Below are 24,542 nucleotides of genomic sequence, written 5' to 3' on the forward strand. Positions count from 1 at the left end.
ACACGTCCCGTCTCAGATCTGCACAGCTCCGTCCCGGATCCCTCCATCCCGCGTTGACTTTCGCGGAGGTATAATTTCACTAAGTCCCCGAGATTTCCATGTTTCACATGCCCATATTCATCATGTCGTAACTCCGCATCCGTAGCTCCGTTTTTGGCGTGTAGCATATCAAAATGTTCGCCTCGGAGAGGGCATCATTTTCTTTTGAGCTCACCTTGATGCCCGAAATGCTGTTAGAAGAGTGCTACTTAAGATAATTGTCAGATCTGCTGCTCCAATTAGCTATTTGTCATGTTTGCCATGATTATTGTGTGCATGATATGCCCCTGAGCTCTACATGTGTTTTGTTATATGTTTTGCCATCTTTCCAGAGGTGCAATCCATGTATTTTTGTGATGTGTGTGGTGACTAGCACAAGCTTGCAAAGTGGTGCATTCGTTAATGCTGATTTCAGGGACTTAGCATTTCCACGAAGTCCTTGATCTGTTTATTTCATTATGCCATATGTTCATGTTGTTTCCTAGTGATCCATGCCTCTTTTGAGGATGATCAGTAAGGATGATTTGTTAGTCTTGTAGTGCTCTATCCATCCATGTCTTTGTTTGCAATTATGGAGCACCCTAGCTTGAGTCAATCGAGCTCTACTTTTGCTATTTCGTGAATCTGGGCAGATTGTCTACTTATTAGCAATTTTGCCGAGGATGTTGTAGTTGATCCGTGCATGCTATGTTATTGTTCTTGCCATGTTTAGCTTGTATTTGGTGTATTCTTGATGGGTGTATTCTTAGATTGTCATGACTTGCTCTATAGTGAGTGCATCGAGCTCGTAAACATGCCTACTTGATATCTGTTTTGCATGTTCCAGTTTTCACCAAGTTTGAGAACTGAATATGTTTTTGCCATGTTCACATGCTTGCAAATGTATTTTCCGACCCCTTTTGGCTCAAGGTCACTAAGGGACTTTTGTTAAGCTCTTTGAGTAGCTCCATGCCATGCTTTACTTTGCCTTGTTCAGGTCCTTTAGCATATAGTTTTCATGCTCCAAAGTGTGCTACCTGATCTGAAATTCCAAACAAGTGTTAATTTCACCAAGTCTGAAATCTGTTTATCAAATGCATTTTTGCCATGCTTGTTTGAACCTGTTAATGGATGATTTGGCCGTAGCCCAGTGTACATCTTTTGTTAAGCATCATGTATGGATCCCTGCCAAGTATTTTTTTGCCATGTTTGAGTGTTGTAGCGTGTTCATCTTGTTGCATTTAGATGGCTACTTGCTGTTTATCGCAGACCGATGCCATATTTGTTTTGCTTGCCATTTCCAAACCTTGCCTCCGATTCCAGCGTTCTTTATATCGTTTTCAACCGATTTCATCTCACCTTTCTAGTGGCACACTTGGATTTCCAAGTTGAGTCCAGGTTCATTGATTCCCTTGCAAATCATGCATATGCATCGCATACCGCATCCCGCATATCATACCATGTTCATGTGTTGGTTGCTTACTATGTTGTGTGCTTCTTTCCGGTGTTTGCTTCTTCGGGTTGGTTCCGGTAACTTCATGTTTGTGAGGATCCGTTCGACTTCGTCCGTTTATCTTCCTCATGGACTCGTTCTTCTTCCTTGCGGGATTTCAGGCAAGATGATCATACCCTCGAAATCACTTCTATCTTTGCTTGCTTAGTTGCTCGCTCTTTTGCTATGCCTATGCTGCGATACCTACCACTTGCTTATCATGCCTCCCATATTGTTGAACCAAGTCTCTAACCCACCTTGTCCTAGCAAACCATTGTTTGGCTATGTTACCGCTTTGCTCAGACCCTCTTATAGCGTTGTTAGTTGCAGGTGAAGATTGAAGTTTGTTCCTTGTTGGAACATGGAGATGTTGTTCCTTGTTGGAAAATGTTTACTTTTTGGGATATCACAATATATCTTATTTAATTAATGTATCTATATACTTGGTAAAGGGTGGAAGGCTCGGCCTTATGCTTGGTGTTTTGTTCCACTCTTGCCGCCCTAGTTTCCGTTATATCGGTGTTATGTTCCCGGATTTTGTGTTCCTTACGCGGTTGGGTATAATGGGAACCCCTTGACAGTTTGCTTTGAATAAAACTCCTCCAGCAAGGCTCAACCTTGGTTTTATCATTCGCCACCTAGCCTTTTTTCCCTTGGGTTAGGCCAGCCCAAGGGTCATCTTATTTTAACCCCCCCGGGCCAGTGCTTGTCTAAGTGTTGGTCCGAACTGAGTAGACTGCAGGGCCACCTCGGGGAAACTTGAGGGCTGGTTTTACTCGTAGGATGTCTCATCCGGTGTTGCCCTGAGAACGAGATATGTGCAGCTCCCATCAGGATGTCGGCGCATCGGGCGGCTTTGCTGGTCTTGTTTTACCATTGTCGAAACGTCTTGTAACCGGGATTCCGAGTCTGATCGGGCCTTCCCGCTAGAAGGAATATCCTTCATTGACCGTGAGAGCTTGTGATGGGCTAAGTTGGGACACCCCTGCAGGGATTTGAACTTTTGAAAGCCGTGCCCGCGGTTATGGGCAGATGGGAATTTGTTAACGTCTGGTTGTAGAAAACCTGAAGTTGACCTTAATTAAAATACACCAACCACGTGTGTAACCGTGATGGTCTCTTCTCGGCGGAGTTCGGGAAGTGAACACGGTGTTGGAGTTATGCTTGACGTAGGTTGTTCTAGGATCACTTCTTGATCATAGTTTTATCGACCGTGCCTTGCCTTCTCTTCTCGCTCTCATCTGCGTATGTTTAGCCACCATATATGCTAGCCGCTTGCTGCAGCTCCACCTCATACTTTTCCTTACCCATAAGCTTAAATAGTCTAGACCGCGAGGGTGCGAGATTGCTGAGTCCCCGTGACTCACAGATACTTCCAAAACCAGCTTGCAGGTGCCGTTGAACCGTGCAGATGACACAACCAAGCTCAAGGAGGAGCTCGATGAAGATCTTGTCCTTTGTGTTGTTTCGTTTCAGTCGATCAGCAGTGGAGCCCAGTTGGGGTCGATCGGGGATCTGTGTAGCATTTGGGGTAGTCTTCTTTTATTTTGGTTCCGTAGTCGGACCTTGTGTGTAACTGGATGATGTATTGCTTTATTCATGTATTGTGTGAAGTGGCGATTGTAAGCCAACTATGTATCTCTTTCCCTTATGTATTACATGGGTTGTGTGAAGATTACCTCACTTGCGACATTGCTTTCAATGCGTTTATGCCTCTAAGTCGTGCTTTGACACGTGGGAGATATAGCCGCATCGAGGGCGTTACAAGAGTCAAGAGGAGTACTCTAATACCAATTGTAGGAACAAAATATGTCTACCAGAGGGGGGGTGAATGGGAGTTTTAAAATTTCTTCGAAGATCTCAAAACTCTCGGAACCCAGCAGCGGAGTGAATGAAAAACAAAGTACAACGAGCTAAAACAAACTACTGAATGGAAACTAAAACATGCATCGAGACAAATCACATGATTGAGATAGTTCGAATGTAAATAGGAGTAGCAGAGGAAACCAGTGATGCTCGATGGCGACAAGGTATTTGGTAGACCAGTTCGTCCTTCTGCATAAGGACTACGTCTAGTTGGAGGGGTTGTGACTTAACATGGACGATAAACTCTCTTTGCCCTATTCTCCTCAACAATTGGTTTGACAACCAAAGCCGATCACTCATGGTAGATACTTGAGGCGATCTTCGAACCTTTGCAGACTTCTTCGAGAACCACAATGACTCTTGGTCTCTAAAGAAATTGACACCTAACCAACTAGAGAGTTTGGAGCACCACTATCTAATTTTTTGGTTCTAGGGGTTTTGTCTCGGTGGATTTTAAACTCAAATCGCTCGGAGAGGGGGTTGCTCAGCAATATTCTCAGAATCAAATGGAGCAGCCATCGGACAACGCCGATGCGGGGTGGCTATTTATACCGGCATCCTTCCCTGGTGGGAAATGACCATTTTGGACACGTGGTCCAGCCAATGGCCAACCAATACGTTCTCAACGGTCAGATTTCAAAGATCAACAGTAACATTACTGGTGGAACAAGTAATGCTAACTCCTTGGTCTGAGACAAATCTCTCACAGTGAAGAAGATCGCAGTCTCTTGCTGGAAAGTATTTTCTCGGAGCACAAAGAGATTTCTCTCGCAACTTTCATAAGATTTGGGTTTAGCATTAGAGAATGAAAGCTTCAAAGGCTACACCCCTCTTAATAGTACGGTGGTCCTTTGACTCAATAAAGAGAAGAGAACCAACGAAATAAATGCTAAGCCTTCACTTCGTCTTCAATCTCCTCGGTCGCAGTTACTTCCTTCGGACGAGCACTTAACCAGTTGCTTCCTGTCAGCAATTTTTGAGGGGTCACTCTTGTTATCATAATCGTCGGTGATAACCTTCACTGCTACGTCAGGGATTATCTTCGGCGTTTGAATTAAACTCCTCATGTTCACACAGACCTGTTACTCTCTGTGCACTAGCAAACACATAAGTCCCATACCGTTTATGTCAACAAACTCCAAAAACATAAGGGGCCAATCATTGCACCAACAAACCCGTTATAGTTAAAGATGAAACTATCATTCACAATGTTGATCCAGTTGTGCCTAATGCTTATATTAAGAACCACCTTTTCCTGTTTGGATAAAGGAGTTTCAACTGTGGCTAACAAAAGTAATATTAGAGCACCTAGACCCTTTGAACAAATTAATGTTGAACCTAATTTTGCTATGGTTAAAGATGTCTTTGTCAGTAATATAGATGGGCATGTTATTTACTTGTGTGACGAAGCCGCTAGAATTGATAAGCCTGATACTAAAGATAAGAATAAACCTATTGTTGGTATGCCACTGGTAAACGTCAGACACTAGTAAGCGATAAATCGACCGATTTATCTGAATATCAGAAGATATCTTGAACAGTGGTATGCCTATTGTCTCAGTGAAAATAGGATATCATTGTTACCATGGCTTATGTGATTTGGGTGCTAGTGTGAGTGATATCCCATTTACCTTAGATCAAGAAATTATGAATGATATTGCACCTATTGAGATAGAAGACATCGATGTTACTATTAAGCCTGCGAATAGAGATACTATTTCATCGCTTGGGATTGTTAGAGATGTCGAAATCTTGTGTGGAAAAATGAAATACGCTACTGATTTTCTAGTCCTTGGTTCTCCACGAGATGATTTTTGTTCCATTATATTTGGTAGACCTTTCTTGAAGACCGTTAATGCTAATTAAGATTGATTACACTAAAGAAACTATCAATGTTAACTTTGCCGATGTATTTCATGAGTTTAATTTCTCTAAATTCCATAGACAACCTCATGATAAAGTATTGCCTAGTAAGGATTAAATTGTTGGTCTTGCTTCTATTGCCGGGCCTCCTACTGATCTGTTAAAACAACATCTTCTAGACCATGAAAATGATATGCACATGAATGAAATAAACAGAATATATAAGATGTTCTTTGATCAACCACCTATCCTTAAACACAATTTTCATGTTGAAACTGTTGGAGGTCCTCCTCCACAAATAGGTGATCCTGTGTTTGAATTAAAACAATTACTTGATACATTGAAATATGCTTATCTTGATGAAAAGAAGACATATCATGTTATTATTAGTGATGAACTTTAAGAGCATGAAGAAAAGAGATTACTAAAAACTCTAAGGAAGCATTGTGTCGCTATTGGATATACTCTTGATGATCTTAAGGGCATTAGTCCCACTCTATGTCAGTACAAGATTAATATGAAACCTGATGCTAAACAAGTTGTTGATCACCAACGACGATTAAATCCTAAAATGAATGATGTGGTAAGAACTGAAATATTAAAGCTTCTGAAAGCAGGTATAATTTATCCCATAACTGACAGTGGATGGGCCAGCCCCATTCATTGTGTTCCTAAGAATGGAGGCATTACCATTGTTCCTGATGATAAGAATGAACTCATTCCACAAACAATTGTAACTGGTTACAGGATGGTAATTGATTTTAGAAAATTAAACAAAGCTACTAGAAAAGATCATTACCCCTTGACTTTTATAGATGAAATGTTAGAAAGACTATCTAAGCTCAAACACACTTTTTCTTGATAGATATTTTGGTTTCTCTCAAATACCTATATCACCAAAAGATCAAGTGAAAACTACTTTTATTTGCCCTTTTGGAACTTATGCATATAGACGTATGCCTTTTGGTTTATGTAATGCACCTGTTACCTTTCAAAGATGTATGACTACTATATTCTCTAATTTTTGTGAAAAGATTGTTGAGGTTTTCATGGATGATTTCTCCGCTTATGGGACTTCTTTTGATGATTGCTTAAGCAACATTGATCGAGTTTTGCAGAGATGTAAAGAAACTAATCGTGTTTTGAATTGGTAGAAGTGCCACTTTATGGTAAATGCAGGTATTTTCTTAGGTCATAAAATCTCCGGAAGAGGTACTGAGGTAGACAAAGCTAAAGTTGATGTAATTTAGAAAATGTCATGTCCTATAGATATTAAAGGTATAAGAAGTTTCCTTGGTCATGTTGGTTTCTATAGAAGGTTTATTAAAGACTTCTCTAAAATTTCTAGGCCTCTTACTAATCTCTTGCAAAACATGTTCCATTTGTTTTTTATGATGATTGTGTAGAAGCATTTGAAACACTTAAGAAAGCCTTAATTTCTGCACCTATTGTTCAACCACCTGATTGGAACTTGTCTTTTGAAATTATGTGTGATGCTAGTGATTATGATGTTGATGTTGTCCTAGGGCAAAGAGTTGATAAGAAATTATATGTTATCCATTATGGTAGTAGAACTCTAGACAGTGCTCAAATAAATTATGCTACTACCGAGAAATAATTTTTAGTAGTTGTGCTTGCATGTGATAAATTCAAATCTTGCAAAGTTGATTCTAAAGTAATTATTCACTTGTTATGAACCATTTGATGTTTGGGGATTTGATTATATGAGACATTTTCCTTCCTATAATGGGTATACACATATTTTCGTTGTTGTTGATTACGTTACTAAGTGGGTAGAAGCTATTCCAACTAATAGTTCTGATCATAACACTTCTATTAAAATGCTTAAAGAAGTTATTTTCCTTAGGTTCGGAGTGCCTAGATATTTAATGACTGTTGGTGGTTCACATTTTATTCAGAGATCAGGAGGGGGTATGTAGGGAGGGGTTAACCTCGAGCGGTAATGGCGGTGTCGGTGCAGCATAGCTTCGCTGGAGCAGTTTCCCTGGAACGAGCAGCCATGACGTTGGTCTGCGGCGGCTTGGTCATCTCCTCTGCCCCTCACACACATATGGACCCCTCACATCTTCTATCTCAACGACAGTCCTTCCTAGATACCATCTCTCTCACACCAGCAGACAAATCCCCTCCCCCCTCATGTTGATTGGTCTCGCAGTGGCCAAAGGACCCCATCTCTCTCGCAGCAACCAACGGAGCCTGGCCTTTCTAGCCAATTGGGCTAGAAGAAAAGGCAAGTTAACAAAAGACCTCGGATTTTTCCTCTAGAGTAGCATCCCTTTAGAACAACAAATATGACGACCTAAAATGTCTCAGTCACAAAAAATGGATGGCCAAAAATGTAGAGGTCCTCAGGAGGCTGGGGTTAGGCTCAGTTTTACTATCCTAAATAGATTGATGTTCGGTAATCTGACAAGTAAGTTAATTTTACTAGCAATCAAGTAGTTGTTTACCTGGCAAGTAAGTGCACACAATCTGTCAAGTACAAATGAAATAAAAAGTTGTCAAAACATGTTAACATGTGATTTAGTTTTGAAGATCCCACCACAACAAACCGAACTGTGAAAGCGGATCATCGATCTGATTTGAGTGGTTGTTTTATTTATAATTTTTAAGCATTTAAAGGAATCTTACTTATGCCATCTCATGGATACATGGTGGATAGAAGAGAATTGAGCCCCCATAGATATGTGGCGCTAGTATATAGTTGAGCCCAATATTTATTTAACTTTGCCTTAAGTTTTTTTTTGCGGGGAACTTTGCCTTAAGTTTTTTTTTGCGGGGAACTTTGCCTTAAGCTGCATGCTCCTAGATTTCTCTATCTCCAATCCATAATGTAATGTATAATAGGACAGATGCTCCCCAAAACTGTTTTTTTAGGGCATTGACCAAAATGTGCTCAAGCAGTTGATGTATCTGCATGTAGTGCTGCAAAAAAAGGCGGGCCAATTTTTTCGCCCCAAGTGCTGCAAATATACGACAAATGCCGCGCAACGGCCACAGTTTTTTTGGCATCTGGAACCACACAGGACAACAAGACACATCACTTTGTGTCAAAAACGCAGCTCGAACAAATAATGCAAAAGTGCAGTCGTAATGTATTTTAGGGCACCACTTTCACCTGATCTGCTACGGCAGAAATAACGTGTCGCTTTTATTGGAAGGAGACGTTCCTGTCTACGACGAGGCGTCTACAGTGACTTTGTAAATCTTAAAATGATATGTCGGCTGAGTCTCTTGAAGGTGCTCATAGGGATAGAATGTGCGGGTGTGCGTTTATAGAGGTGAGTATATGTGTGTATATATGAGCGCTTGCGTCTGTTAAAAAAAACGTGTTGTCATCTCGTATCTCCATACTCCATACCCAGATTCCAAGATCCGCTTCTTCCTCCCTTGTTGTTGAGCATTCTCAACAAACACACGTACGTACCGATTCTCCCGCGCGCGTTTTCCTCAACAGAGATCGATCAGATGCAACAGCGGTGTCCTAATTCATCAAGCCGTATTGATCAATTCACTTCGGTCTGATCATACCGTGATCAAGGTCCATGCATGGCATTAACAAATTAATCATTAATTATTCTTGTGTGTTCAATTCTTGTTTCTTTCGTTGATGCATTTGTTGTTGTGTAGTAGGCCTTGATCGATCGATCCACGGCAGAGGCGATCCGTCCATGGCCATCAAGGGCAACTCTGGCGAGTACAAGGCGCGGAGCCCGCTGGGCATGGTGATCGCCGTCCTGCTGTGCTGCTTCTTCTACGTGCTCGGCGCGTGGCAGCGCAGCGGCTACGGCAAGGGTGACAGCATCGTGGTGGCGGTGACCCGGCAGACGGCCTGCGCCAGCGCCTCTGCCGTGGGGCTCAGCTTCGAGACGCACCACACCGGCGGCCTGGCCAACGCGACGACGTCCGGCCTTGGCGGCAAGCCGCCGCCGTCGTTCGCGCCGTGCGCGGCAGCGCTCACGGACCACACTCCGTGCCACGATCAGGACCGCCGAAAACATGTTTTAGAGCCTATGCACCCGGGTACTTCTTATCCAACCACTCATTTCTGCATCAAGATTCGTGCAAATAATTTTCTCTTTTTTGTTTCTCTCATATAGAACATGTATTTGTACTTTCAACTTTGCAGCACAACAAAGCTTTCTATGTAGAATGTGGGATAAAACTTACAGATTTTTTGGTCTAACATAAATATACAAAATGAGATTTTTTTGATTAAAAAATCTTATTTTTCATATTTATGTCGGACAAAAAAATCTGAAAGTTTTATCTCACATTCTAGTTACAAAGTTATGTTGTACTGCAAAGTTTGAAGTTCAAGACATGTTTTATATGAGAGGAACAAAAAAGAGAAAATTCCATGTAATAAGATAGTTGTGTAGCACAGATCTCAAAGCAACATTGGAGTGTTAGGATAGTGAGGCCCGGGTGCATAAGCTCACAGAATCTGCATTCCCAGGACCGCGCCATGAAATTCCCACGCAAGAACATGGTGTACCGGGAGCGGCACTGCCCGTCGGACGGCGACCGGCTGCGGTGCCTCGTGCCGGCGCCGCCTGGGTACGTGACGCCGTTCCCGTGGCCCAAGAGCCGCGACTACGTCCCTTACGCCAACGCGCCGTACAAAAGCCTCACCGTTGAGACATTCAAAAAAAAAAAGCCTCACCGTTGAGAAGGCCGTCCAGAACTGGGTCCAGTACGAGGGCGCCGTATTCCGTTTTCCCGGCGGCGGCACCCAGTTCCCCCACGGCGCCGACAAGTACATCGACCAGCTCGCCTCCGTCGTCCCCTTCGCCGACGGCTCCGTCCGCTCCGTCCTCGACACCGGCTGCGGCGTAAGCCATTAATCACGTTTTCTGATACATGGTCCATGCAATGCATTCGCGCGCTGTCATTCATCGATCTTGTTTACGTCCATGTTGGTGCAGGTGGCGAGTCTCGGCGCATACCTAGACTCCCGTGGCGTGATGGCCATGTCGTTCGCACCGCGCGACTCGCACGAGGCGCAGGTGCAATTCGCGCTGGAGCGCGGTGTGCCGGCCTTCATCGGCGTCCTTGGCTCCGTCAAGCTCCCATTCCCTCCAAGATCCTTTGACATGGCGCACTGCTCCCGGTGCCTCATCCAGTGGTCCGGCAACGGTGAGCTAGCACTCGACGCGATCGACACGACGACACGCATGTCATTGCCATTGTCATGATTTGGTATATAAAAGGAAGTTTTGATGCAGGCGGGATGTACATGATGGAGGTGGACCGGGTGCTCGGGCCGGGCGGGTATTGGGTCCTCTCCGGCCCGCCGATCAACTGGAAGGCGAATCACAGGAAGTGGCAGCGCACGGAGGAGGACCTGGGAGGCGAGCAGAAGAGGATTGAGGAGTACGCGCAGATGCTCTGCTGGGAGAAGGTCACCGAGATGGCCGAGATTGGCGTGTGGCGCAAGCGGACGGACACGGCAGCGTGCCCGGCCATGCCGCCGGCGGTCCAGGCCTGCGACCCGGCAAATCCCGACGACGTCTGGTGAGATCAATATCTAGATTGACAGTCGACTTTGAGTCAAACGGCTTCAGAACGTCACATCGTTTCCCGCGGGACACGGAACTGAAAGATGTTGAGTTGGGCCTGTACAACAGGTACAAGAACATGGAGACGTGCATCACGCCGTCCACCACTGCCGCCGGAGGAGAACTGCAGTCGTTCCCGGAACGGCTGAAGGCCATCCCGCCACGCATAAGTTCTGGCGCCGTCCAGGGCTTCATCGTGGAGTCGTACGAGGAGGAGAACCGACGGTGGGAGAGGCATGTGAAGGCATACAGGAAGGTTAACTACAAGCTCGACACCAAGCGGTACCGGAACATCATGGACATGAACGCCGGCGTGGGCGGCTTCGCGGCGGCGATCTTCTCCCCCATGTCCTGGGTGATGAACGTGGTGCCCACCGCCGCCGAGCTCTCCACCCTCGGCGTCATCTATGAGAGGGGTCTCATTGGCATCTATCATGACTGGTAAGTTAGTTTTGCCTACCTTTGGTCTACAAGATGATGCGAAGAGGTTGTTGATTTGTGTTCTTCTTCAGGTGTGAAGCATTCTCTACCTACCCAAGAACCTATGACCTCATCCATGCCAACGGAGTATTCAACATCTATAGGGACAAGTGAGTGAGCCACTCAAAAAAATCTTAGCTGCTGGCAATTGTATTCTACATCCCTGACAAGCTGATGTCTGGCTGGGTGGATCAGGTGCAAGATGGAGGACATCATGCTGGAGATGGACCGGATTTTGCGCCCTGAGGGCACGGTGATCCTCCGGGATGACATCAACGTCCTGCTGCGGGTGGACAAGGTGGCGACGGGGATGCGGTGGAAGACGATGATGGCAAACCACGAGGACAGCCCGCACATCCGAGAGAAGGTGCTCTACGCTATCAAGCCCTACTGGACCGCCGACAGCGACAAAAGCTCCCAAGACCAAGAGAAGAAGGCAACCTCTTCTAAGGGCAAGGGCTCAGACTCAGAGGTGTGAAATGGTGAGTGAGATGAGATGGGCTGATGCACTGCAACTCAGGAGATCAGCGTGTGTTTATTTCAACTTCTTGTGAGTTTCTCTCGAGTGTAGCAGTGAGATCAACACGTGTATTCCTTTGATTATGCCGTGTAGAATGAACAGTTCTTTTCCATTTTTTCGACATGAGATGGTAGGAAATATTCGACACAAAGATCTACGTACCATTTTCTCCCAGTCACAGATCCGAAGACATGAGATGGCACTCAGAATTCACATTCTCATGGTCGTTTTCACCACCATTGTTCCCATTCGAACTATTATTGTCGTATAAAAATGTGTGTATAGAGTTACTCAAATATTGAATAAGAACGCCTGGGGAACCTACAGGGTGGAGTTAGAGCATCTACAACCGGACCTTTCAAACCCGCGTCATACATCCGGGCGGCCGTCCGGTCACTGTCTGGTTATGATTTTTTGACCCAGATGGCACTTTCAAACGCTCGGGCTGACCAGCACCCCTCATATCCAGCCCAAATATGTGGCGGATATGGGGGCACCCAAGCATGCCTGCCACATCGGCCTGACGGCGTGGCCTCACACGGACTCGCCGGGAAACCTGACGGTCCGACGGGCGCCTCGATCGTCGCCGCTTGGCGCCGCTTTGGCTCGTCGCCCGAGGCCGTAGCTGGCTATTTAAGTCGGCCGACGCCCCCAGCCCTAGCACATTTGCCTCTTCCCTCCCTCTACCACCACTCGAGCCTTAGCCATGCCCCCACGCCGCCGCTACTACACGATCCAGCACCGTCTCTTCCTCCTTGAGCAGGCCCGGATCTGTAGGGAAGCGAGGGTACCTCTGGAACTGGAGGAGGATTTCAAGGAGGTTGAGGAGGAGGTGCCGGTGGAGGAGGAAGAGGAGCAGGAGCAGGAGCCGTGCGAAGGACAAGCAGGAGCCGGCGGAGGAAGAGGAGGAGGCACCGCCGCTGAATGTGGGGGAGGAGGAGGCGCCGATGATGGAGGAGGACGTGGGCGTGTGGCCGGAGCAGCATGCCATCCTGAAGTCCATCCGCTTGGAGTCGGCTGCGGAGGCCAGGCGTCGCTGTCGGCAACAAATGGAGGCGGCACAGGCTCCAGCCATCACCGACAACGACGAAATTTGAGTAGTATAGAACGTAGTACGTAGCTATATATTCTGCATGCTTTTTATTGATTTAGGGGATGAATATGCGAGAGTTGTATGTGAAGAAGGAAATATAAGAAGTGCCCGACCAGTGCCTGCGGTGGCCGGATTTGCCAGTCAGGCTTTAGATGCTCTTATGGACAGAAACAGTTTCTGGAAACTAGCATGATAGCAGGCATCATAACTTCAAAGTTGCATCAACTAAACAATTCTATCTGTATTATTGTGCACTCTGGTGATCCATCTTTGTTAAATTGTGATCCCAATTATACCGTGTTGGACTAGACATAGTACAACTGGTGTGGGCCTTTGCGTTCACGTCGACGCGTACGAGTACAACTCGTTTACTTGTCCTACAAGGACTCTTATGTATTGCCCTCATATATACCCCATGTAGTCGCATCTCAGACGGTCTGTCGTCTCGTGCTTGTAATACTCCTCCTCATAGTGATTATGCCTTAGTGCGTCACTGGTTTTCTCCTGCAAGGGTTTTCACGTAAAAATCTGTGTCTCTCGTGTCTCGTTTATTTCTCGTTATATGTTACTTCGTTCACTGCCAAGTTCTTATACAAATTTTAGAGACACCATATTATACAGTCGTGATACGCTCACACTTAATGAAGTTTATGAAGCTTTGAACTCTAAGGAGAAGATGAAATTAATGGTGCCTCATGATGGTTCGAGTTCATCCCAAGCCGAGGGATTATCTGTTCGTGGCATGACAAAGGAGAAGAACTCCAATAATGGAAACAAAGGCAAAATTAAGAATGTCCACAGGGGCCGGTCGCAATCTAGAGACAAGAAATATTGTAGGTATTGCAAGAGAGACGGGCATGACATCTCAGAGTGTTTCAAGTTGCAGAATAAAGAAAAGAGGAAAGGTAACAAACAAGGTGAAAATTCTACTAACGTTGCTCGTGATGATAGTTCCGATGATGCTCTTGTCGTTATTGCTGGATGTGCTAAGACCAATGATGAGTGGGTACTTGACACCGCATGCACTTTTCATATGTGTCCACATAGAGATTGGTTTAATACTTTTGATTCCCCTACTGCTGCTGGTTCCGTTGTGGGTTTTGATAATTCACCATGCAAGATTGAAGGCATAGGTTCTATTCGAATCAAGATGTTTGATGGTATAATCAGAACTTTGACAAATGTTCGGTATATTTCGAAGATGAAGATAAATCTTATTTCTATGAGTGCCCTTGATGCAAAGGGGTACAAGTATTCAGGTGGAGATAGTGTTTTGAAAGTCACCAAAGGTTCCCTTATTGTGATGAAAGGTGATTCGAGTTCTACCAATGGTCTTTATTACCTTCGAGATTCTACTGTTTCAGGCAACGCTACTCCAGTTATTTCAAAGAATTCTGATTGTGATGCTGCTAACCTTTGGCATATGCGTCTTGGACATATGAGTGAACTTGGTTTGGCAGAGTTAAATAAGAGAGGTCTCCTTGATGGATATGAACCTGGTAAATTGAAATTTTGTGAGCATTGTATCTTCGGCAAGCACAAGAGGGTGAAGTTCAACACTTCGACTCATACAACTAAAGGTATTCTTGATTATGTGCATTTTGATTTATGGGGACCATCTCGCAGAAAGTCACTAGGTGGTGCTAGTTACATGCTGACTATTATTGATGATTATTCGAGAAAAGTTTGGCCTTATTTCTTGAAGCATAAATATGAATCATTCTCAGCTTTTAAGGAGTGGAAGATTATGATTGAAAAACAAACTGAAAAGAAGGTAAAGATACTTCGTACTGATAATGGCATGGAATTCTGTTCTAAGCAATTTAAGAATTATTGCAAGTCTGAAGGCATTGTCAGACACTACACCGTTCCTTATACTCCTCAACAAAATGGTGTTGCTGAGCGTATGAACATGACCATTATTTCCAGAGCCCATTGCATGTTGTCCAATGTAGGTTTCCATAGGCATTTTTGGGCTGAGGCCGCTTCCACTGCTTGCTATCTCATTAATCGGTCACCATCTATTGCTCTTAATAAGAAAACTCCAATTGAGGTATGCTCTGGTTCACCTGCTAATTATTCACAGTTGAGAGTTTTTGGTTGCACTGCTTGTGCTCATGTTGATAATGGAAAATTGAAGCCTAGGGCTGTTAAGTGCATCTTTCTTGGTTATAAGTCTGGTGTTAAAGGTTTTAAATTGTGGAATCCTGAAACCTAGAAGGTGGTTATTAGCAGAAATGTTATCTTTAATGAATCTGCTATGTTACATGATGTTTCATCTACTAATGTTCTCGTTGAGAGTGAACAATAGCCTATTGTTCAGGAGCCTATTGTTTAAGTGGAGCATGTTATTGATTGAGGTGATAATTTTGGTAATGAAATTGTTGATGCACATGATGAACCCGTCGTTAATGATGATCATGTCACTCCCACTCCAAATCAGCCTATTGTTCCGCCTAGTTGGAATCTCACACGTGACAGAGTTAGACGGGGTATTAATAAACCGGACAGGTTAATTGAAAAGTGCAATATTGTTTCTTTTGCTTTATCTGTTGCAGAAGAAATTGAAGGTAATGCTGAGCCTTCTTCATATTCTGAGGCTATTATTTCTGGTGATAGTAATACGTGGATGACTGCTATGCATAATAAGATGGAATCACTTGAAAAGAATGGCACTTGGGATTTAGTAAGATTACCTAGAGAGAAGAAGCCTATTCGTTGCAAGTGGGTTTTCAAGAGGAAAGAAGGTGTTTCTCCTAATGATGAGACAAGATATAAGGCAAGGTTAGTTGCTAAAGGTTACATTCAGATTCCAGGTATTGACTATAACCAAGTCTTTTCTCCTATTGTGAAGCATAACTCTATTCGCACTTTACTCAGTATTGTTGCCATGCATGATCTTGAGCTTGAACAATTGGATGTTAAAACTGCATTCTTATATGGAGAATTAGAAGATGATATTTATATCGAACAACCTGAAGGTTTTGTTATTCCTGGAAAAGAAAAGCTTGTCTGTAGGTTAAAGAAATCTCTTTATGGATTGAAGCAATCCCCTAGACAATGGTACAAGAGATTTGACACCTTTATGCTCTCTCAAGGTTTCAAAAGGTCTAATTATGATAGTTGTGTTTATTTGAAAACTGTCAATGGTTTAGCTATTTATTTGCTCCTTTATGTTGATGATATGCTCATTGCTGCAAAGAGTATGTCAGAGATTAATGAACTAAAGAAGCAATTGAGTAATGGATTTGAGATGAAGGATTTGGGTGCAGCAAAGAAAATACTTGGCATGGAAATATCCAGAGATAGACCGTCTGGAAAAGTATATCTAAGTCAGAAGGGATATATTGATAAAGTTCTTCGTCGTTTTAATATGTATAGTGCCAAGCCAGTAAGTACTCCGTTATCTACACACTTCAGATTATCATCAGCTTTATGTCCCAAGTCAGATGCAGATATTGAGTACATGTCTAGAGTTCCCTATTCGAGTGTAGTTGGTTCACTTATGTATGCCATGGTTTGTTCTCGTCCGGATTTATCATATGCGTTGAGTGTTGTCAGTAGATACATTGCTAATCCTGGAAAAGAGCATTGGAGAGCAGTTCAGTGGATTTTCAGATACCTGCGAGGTACTTCTAATGCTTATTTACAGTTTGGGAAATCTAGAGATGGACTTGTTGGTTTTGTTGATTCCGATTTTGTTGGTGATTTGGATAAGAGAAGATCACTCACAGGTTATGTTTTCACCATTGGTGGTTGTGCTGTGAGTTGGAGAGCAACTTTGCGGTCTATTGTGGCTTGTTCCACTACTGATGCCGAGTATATGGCTATTTCCGAGGCATGCAAAGAAGCTATCTGTTGAGAGGTTTGTACACTGAGCTTTGTGGAGATTCATCTTGCCCTACCATATTTTCTGACAGTCAAAGTGCCATATATCTTACAAAGAATCCAATGTATCATGAGAGGACAAAGCACATTGATGTCATATTTCATTATATTAGAGATGTTGTTGTTGAAGGCAATTTGAAGGTATGCAAGATAAGTACTCATGATAATCCTGCTGATATGATGACAAAGCCAGTTCCTACCAATAAGTTTGAGCTTTGCTCAGGCTTAGTTGGTATTTCTCACTAGTCCTATGGACTTTGACGCACAAGGTGTTTATACTGATTTGGATGGAGTTATTTACTTTCATCGACTACTGGAGGGAATTTGGATCAAGGTGGAGATTGTTAAATTGTGATCCAAATTATACCGTGTTGGACTAGACGTAGTACAACTGGTGTGGGCCTTTGTGTTGACATCGACGCGTACGAGTACAACTCGTTTACTTGTCCTACAAGGACTCTTATGTATTTCCCTCATATATACCCCATGTAGTCGCACCTCAGACAGTCTGTCGTCTCGTGCTTGTAATACTCCTCCTCATAGTGATTACGCCTTTGTGCGTCTGTGGTTTTCTCCCACAAGGGTTTCCACGTAAAAATCCGTGTCTCTCGTGTCTCATTTATTTCTCATTATTATCTAACAATCTTAAAGCATCTGCAACCAGGTTTAGTGAACCATGACAAAAATGCGACCCAACACCACTCCTCAAACCGGCCCTATACGTCCGGGTTGTCCGACACCTTTCGAACCCAGTCCATATCTGAAGTTGATATGGTGAGGCCCAGATGCGTCCGTCACGTCAGATCTGATAGACCAGCCCCACCCAAAAACCCTCCAAATTGACCTAGACCACCAAAAAAATTTGGATTAGTTTCAATTGCTTACCACATATGTCACGTGGTACCTAGTCCTCCTAATTGAAAGGCCTGTTACCATGTTCGTCCTCCATTTCCTACCGCCGAGCCATCGCCAACCTCCGCCCTTGCTCCTATCCGTTTCGCCGCCCTCGTAGATAACGTCGCCGAGTAGCCTATCCCCCACCACCGACATGCATGATGCCTCGATGGAGTTTGTGGGGATCCCATCCGTGGGGTCAGTTGCAAGGTGGAGAATATTGTCTGAGGGAGGGCAAAAGAAGAAACATGAGCAGGAAGCTGTGGACAAGGGGGCGAAGGAAGCAGCATGGGCGGTGTGGGGCTCCCATCCGTGGGGTCAGTTGCAAGACGGAGAATGTCATCTGAGGGAGGGGTGAAGGAAGCAACATGAGCAGGAAGCTGCGGACAAGGGGGCGAAGGAAGCAGCATGGGCGGGAAGCTGCAGACAAGGAGGTGGTCCACATTCTTGTATCACCTACCTATGTATTGTCATACTTTCTGTTGGCATGTGTTGAACTGTGGTTTATTTTACTTTGTTGCATTGTTTTTTTTGCAGGAATAATACTTATATTACTCATTCATCAAGTCCTTACTATCATCAAGGACTAACTTCAAAACATCCTCCGGGCCTGAACCGAGCCAAGTCATAGTACGACCTTCTACTCTAGCAAAACTAGCTAGTCTATCACTCACTTTATTTTGACAACGAGGCACATAAGTAATACAAAGTCTGCCTAAGACTCAACAAGAATTTAATTTCGCTAACCAAAGAAGCATAAACTGAGCGATCCACCTCGCCGCATGAAATAATAGCCACGGCTGTAGTTGAGTCCATCTCAATGGCAATTGGAAGATTGGAGTGTTGAATTGCGAAAGATAAGCCTTCCATACATGCACATAACTCCTCCTCCAGAGTGTCTCTACACGAGAACAAGGCCCTACATGATGAGAATATAATGGCTCCTGAATTATCTCGCAAAATCATTCCAGCACCCGCACCACCAGCGGACGAGTAGGACCCATCCGTGTTAAGCTTCACCCAGCCAAGCTGGGGCGGCCTCCAAGGTGTATCGCCATTCACCGGGTGCTCAATAGCGGACCTAGGCTTCAGATCATAGGATATGCCGCACTTCCCCTTTGCCGGATCAAAGCGTGAGTTCAGTTTGATGCCAATTAGAGCATCCAAGTAATTATGAAGAAACCTTGTTGATACTTCCATGGGAGGAGCAGGTTTGTGATGTACTATCTCATTTCGAATGAACCAGCTTCTCCAAAAAATTAACAGTAGCATGCTTCTCTGAATTTCCTTCAAAGGGGCAAGTACGTGAAGTAGCCATTCCTTACCAACAGGCAACAGGGAATCAAGGACTGGTAAAATCCTAATCTCGTCCATGGCTAGATAAAGATCACGTCCGTATTGGCATCTCACAAACGGGTGGAAATTGTCCTCCTCTTCCATACCACAAACTAGACATCTACTTGGAAGCTCTAGTCCAATCTTGTGTTTATTCCTCCATGTCGGCAAAGAGTCAATAGTCAATCTCCAAGAAAAATTGCACACAGTGGGGGGTACATCACATCTCCATATATATTGCCAGCATTTTCTACTACCATCTAGCGAGGTGCTAGACACCTCTGCGGTATTTCTGTGAGCTGCTTCAAAAGCCAGCATATATGCTGATTTGACCATGAAGACGCCGAGCTTCCCCGGCCCCCATGCAATCACATCCTCACCTAATCTTGGAGATGCCCGTATCTTTAGGATTTCTTCCACATCAGCTGTTAAGAAATACTGTTGAAGAAGTACCAAGTTTCAAGAACCATTATCATTTAGCAAGTCGGACACAAAACGAATCCGACATCTTCCCTACAGCGACACAGGTTTGTATGAGAAGGGCCTTGGAATCTAGTTATCTCTCCATACTCTAATACTTCTTCCATTACCAACCCTCCATATTAAACCTTTCTTCAAGAGGTCAAGACCATGATTATAGCTTGCCATGAGGAAGAGGCATTACCCATAAAGACCATGTCGACTAAGCTCCCTTGTGGGTAGTACCTAGCTTTGAGCACTCGCACACAAACTGTCCGGTTTAGATAGCAGGCGCTAGGCTTGATGAGCCAGTAGTGCTTGATTGAACATTCGAAAGTCAGGAAAGCCTGCGCCCCTTGTCTTTAGGCTGTAGTAGATGATCCCAACATCTCCAATGAACATTCCTTTTCCCTTTTTTCGAGCCCCAATAGTAGTTCCTAACCATTCTCGTTAGGTCATCGCACACTGAGTATGCTAGTTTAAAAACACCCATAATATAGGTCGGCAGAGCCTATGCCACAGATTTTATTAACACCTCTCTACCTAGCTGAGCAAGGAGCCCATCTCCCCATTGAATCAGACGTTTGGTAAGGCTTGCTTGAAGATTCTGAAAACGTCCTTTTGACATACGCCCTTCTCGTGTTGGTAGGCCTATGTATTTTTCCTCATATTTTTCCTCAAACACCAAACTTGTAACATTTAAAACATCTCTAACATGCTCATGTTCCACCACCGGGCATGCCTCACCGAAAAAATTGAACATTTGCTATAGTTCAAACTTTGTCCCGTGGATGTACCATATATTTCCAAAGCCGCCTTCACATTTTCCGCTTGGGCTCTAGAGGCCTCAAAGAACAACAAAGTGTCATCAGCAAAAAGTAAGTGGGATATACCTGGTGCCCGTCTACATACTCTAACTGGAGTGATCTCACCCATGGTCACTTTGCTCTTTAAAATAGCTAACAAGGCATCCGCAACAAACAAAAATAAGAAAAGTGAAAGTGGGTCACCTTGCCGAAGACCATGTGACGGTGCAAATGAATCCAAGACGGTCCCATTTAATTTTACAGAATATCACACCGATGTGACACACGTCATGATCCAGTTAATCCATCGCTGAGAGAAACCCAACTTTTGCATCACCTGCCTCAAGAAAACCCAATCCACTCTATCATATGCTTTTGACAAATCGAGCTTGTAAGCACAAAAACTTTTTGTCGGATCCTTCTCCTGTTTGATGTAATGAATGCACTCAAAAGCAACAAGCGCATTATCAATGATCATCCTGCCAGGGATAAATGCACTTTGTTCCGAAGAAATTAGAATATCACTCTAGTGGGCGCAACTGGTTTACTAAGCACTTGGAGATCACTTTATATATTACATTGCAAAGGCTAATGGGCCTGTAATCAGAAATCTTGACAGGGTTAGTAATTTTAGGAATAAGAGCAATAGATGTAGAATTTACCCCCTCGGGCATTATTCCATTCCGAAAAAAAATCCTTAACCACAGCAAGAACATCATTCTTAATAGTGCCCCAATTTCGCTGAAAGAACCTGTCCAGAAAACCATCTGGCCCTGGGGCTTTTGGTGGCCCAATCTGAAACAGAGCGTCTAAAATCTCCTTATCTGTGAATGGTGCACATAGCTTGACATTGTCCTCATCTGACACCATGGACTCAAGAAGTTCCAGAACAGGGGATGCATCAAGTGAATAGTCCGCAGAAAAAATATCATGGAAATATTCATTGGCTAATTTCCCCATTGTAGCAAAATCTGAGTGCACCACACCAATACTGTCTGTTGAATTGGTGGTGAATTTGTTCTACATGATGGATTTGAGGGTTTGGATATGAGGGATGTGGTTGTCCAAGAGGACAAATGAGGTGCCATTCCACACTGTCCGAGGACGCGTCTGGCGCTGTCACCGACATTAGGGGAGGGGCGCAATTTCCCAGTCCCGTTGTATATGTTCTTATTGTTGGGCTAAGTCCCTCCACATGGAGGTGTGTTGGCAGCCCAACATCAGCCCATAAGTCCAACACATGTCAGCCGTTGATCTTTGCTGCATCCAACGGTTGAGAGCGCTTCTAAGGGAAGTGAGGTAAGGAGAAAACCCTAGCCACTCCACCCCTGCTGGTGGTGGCTGCCATTCGTGAGAGTGAGAGATAGAGAGCACACAAGAGAAACCACAACCTGAGAGAGAGGAAGAAGAAGAGGCAGAGGTTCTGTCCAGATTTGCCGCATCTGACTAGACAGTGTTCAAGCTGGTTATTGGAGGCTCAAACGTGCTTGGATCGACCCCAAACTTGGTGAGCTCGTTCTTTACTTTGAGTACTTCGATCTGGTTAGCTGGTTTGAGGATTGGGTTAGTGGAGCATCAGATTTGAGAGTGGTTTTGTCAGCTCTGACTGCTGCAGTTTCAGAACAGAGTAGTTTTGGTATACGAACAGTTTGGGTAGGCAAACAATGTTCGATTGAGCTGAAATTTGGAGGGGATCTCAGGAACTCGTGTGTCTACTTTTTTGCCAAATTTGGTGCTGTTTGGTTCAACGGTTTAAGAGCAGTTTGCAAAACACTGAAGGGTACAGAAGTTGTGTAAACTCTGCTTTGCTAAAATCTTGCTTCTTGTGGTTGTTATTGCTGTTGCCAGTTGGCAACATGGAGAGTGTGCTTTAAATCTCTCTAGAGGTTCTAGAGCAGACTTCGTACTCATCATTCTCATAGTGAAGTTGCATGGACTGGTCGGTCCATAGCCGTGGTTTTTTACTCCTCAAGTTGAGGAGGTTTTTCCACGTTAAATCCTGTGTCGCATGTGCATGTTGTTTGTGTTATTCCGCTGCTTACTTGTCGGTTGAAGCTGTCCTCAAAGTTCATCACAAGTGGAGGAGGTTGTGTGGTGTGCATATTTGTCGTGTCGGTGAATTTGTGCAGCGCACTGTTGCTGTCCAGCCCCAACAAAGTGGCATCAGAGCCTTGGTTTGCTTGTGCAAATTGCTGAGTTTCTTGTGGTGAAAGATGGAAGTGAATACCAGCAGGATGATATCTTTGAATGGTACAAATTATAAAGCATGGAAGGGCAAGATGGAGGACTTGTTATATGTGAAAGAATACTGGAAGCCAGTGTTCTCCACTGAGATGCTGGAGGGCATTGAGGAAGGTCGGTGGAAGGTACTTCATCGCCAAGCTTGTGGGTTTATTCGGCAATGGGTCGATGACAATGTTTTGAACCATATCATTGATGAGACACATGCACGCACCTTATGGCAGAAATTGGAAGAGTTGTTTTCCAAAAAAGAAGGTACAAACAAGATGTTCTTGGTCAAACAATTGATGTGCTTGAGGTACAAAGAGGGCACTCTAATTGCAGATCATGTGAATACATTCCAAGCCATTATAAATCAGCTTTCTTTAATGGGAATACCATTTGAAGATGAAGCGAGAGTTTTGCTGCTACTAGGCTCATTACCAGACAGCTGGGAGACCTTTAAGGTCATGGTTTGCAATTCAGCACCTAATGGAGTTATCACTTGGAATCCTGTGAAAACCAGGGTACTAAATGAAGAGTCCAGAAAGGTGGCCGAAGCTAGTTCTTCCTTACATTTAGAGGTGCTAGTCACTCAGTCCAGGGGGAGAAGAAAGAGCAGAGGTCCAGGTAAAGGGGCAGAAAGAGGTAGGAACAAATCAAAAAGTAAGTATGTTGATTATGAGTGCCATCACTGCCATCAGAAGGGCCACATTAAGTGGCAATGTGACAAGTGGAAGAAAGACAAAAAGAAAAAGAGGAAGCAAGATCAGAAGCAAGTTGACAGTGGTAGTGACACAGAGGGAAACCGAGTTACTACAGTAGAAGAGGACATCATGCTTGTTATGCATGAAGAAAATGAGGGCAATTTTGGTTCAACTATTGAGGAGAGGATCACTGTTATTTCTGATGAAACCGTCAACCTTGTGGATGATGACGAGATGATTTGGATACCGGACAGCGGTGCTACCATTCATGCTACATCTCGCAGAGAGCTCTTCACAAACTATATATCATGTGATTTTGGTGTTGTGAAGATGGGGAACAATGATAGAGCAGCTATCATTGGAAAAGGAGATGCGCATTTGGAGACCGCAAATGATACAGGGTTAGTCCTCAAATCTGTGAGGCATGTTGAGGCACTTCGTCTCAATATTATCTCGGTTGGTTTGCTTGATGGAGATGATTACTTGAGCAGTTTTGGAAAAGGGCAGTACAAGCTCACCAAAGGCAACATGATTGTTGCAAGAGGTAAAATGGTCTCAGCATTGTATCGTGTTCATGCTAAGCTCTTTAGTGCTTCTGTCAATGCACTAGAGAAGGATGATCATTATGCTCTATGACACAAGAGACTTGGGCACATGAGGGAGAAGGGGATCACAGTGCTAGTGAAGAAAAAAATTGTTGAAGTGTGTGAAAGGAGTTCACATCAAGAAATGTTCAGATTGTCTAGCAGGGAAGCAACACCGAGTTTCCTTCAAGACTCTACCTCCTCACAAGAAGCACGAGAAGCTGGACTTGATACATGCCGATGTTTGCAAAATGCCGGTAAGATCTCTTGGTGGTGCTAAGTACTTTGTGACTTTTATTGATGACTTTTCTAGGAAAGTTTGGGCCTTCACTTTGAGGACCAAAGATCAAGTACTAGGTGTATTCAAGAAATTCCAAGTCTCGGTTGAGAGAGAAACTGAGAAGAAGATCAAGTGCTTTCACACTGATAATGGAGGAGAATACATTGGGCCATTTGATGCATATTGCAAGCAGCAAGGTATTAGGCATCAATTTACTCCCTCGAAGACACCACAGCTGAATGGTCTTGCTGAGAGGATGAATAGTACAATTGTGGAGAGAGTTAGATGCTTCTTGTCAAGTGCAAAGCTACACAAACACTTTTGGGGTGAGGCTTTGATGACTGCAATTTATCTTATTAATCTCTCACCAAGTTATCCTTTGCAGGGAGATGTTCCTAACAGGGTCTGGTGTGACAAGGGTGTCTCATATGACCACCTAAAGGTTTTTGGGTGCA

General features: G+C 44.1%; 1 protein-coding gene across 1 annotated transcript; it reads left to right on the forward strand.

The window, feature by feature from the left end:
* The first annotated feature begins 8,790 nt into the window (after window positions 1-8,790).
* Window positions 8,791-11,825, forward strand: LOC123082012 (probable methyltransferase PMT2). The gene is made up of 8 exons (XM_044504464.1): window positions 8,791-9,261; window positions 9,720-9,884; window positions 9,916-10,095; window positions 10,189-10,399; window positions 10,489-10,777; window positions 10,891-11,262; window positions 11,334-11,411; window positions 11,497-11,825. The coding sequence occupies exons 1-8, from the start codon at window positions 8,932-8,934 to the stop codon at window positions 11,777-11,779; spliced, it is 1,908 nt and encodes a 635-aa protein (XP_044360399.1). The 5' UTR covers window positions 8,791-8,931; the 3' UTR covers window positions 11,780-11,825.
* The last annotated feature ends 12,717 nt before the right edge of the window (window positions 11,826-24,542 follow it).

Source organism: Triticum aestivum, chromosome 4A, assembly GCF_018294505.1.
Source record: "Triticum aestivum cultivar Chinese Spring chromosome 4A, IWGSC CS RefSeq v2.1, whole genome shotgun sequence".
Taxonomy (NCBI): domain Eukaryota; kingdom Viridiplantae; phylum Streptophyta; class Magnoliopsida; order Poales; family Poaceae; genus Triticum; species Triticum aestivum.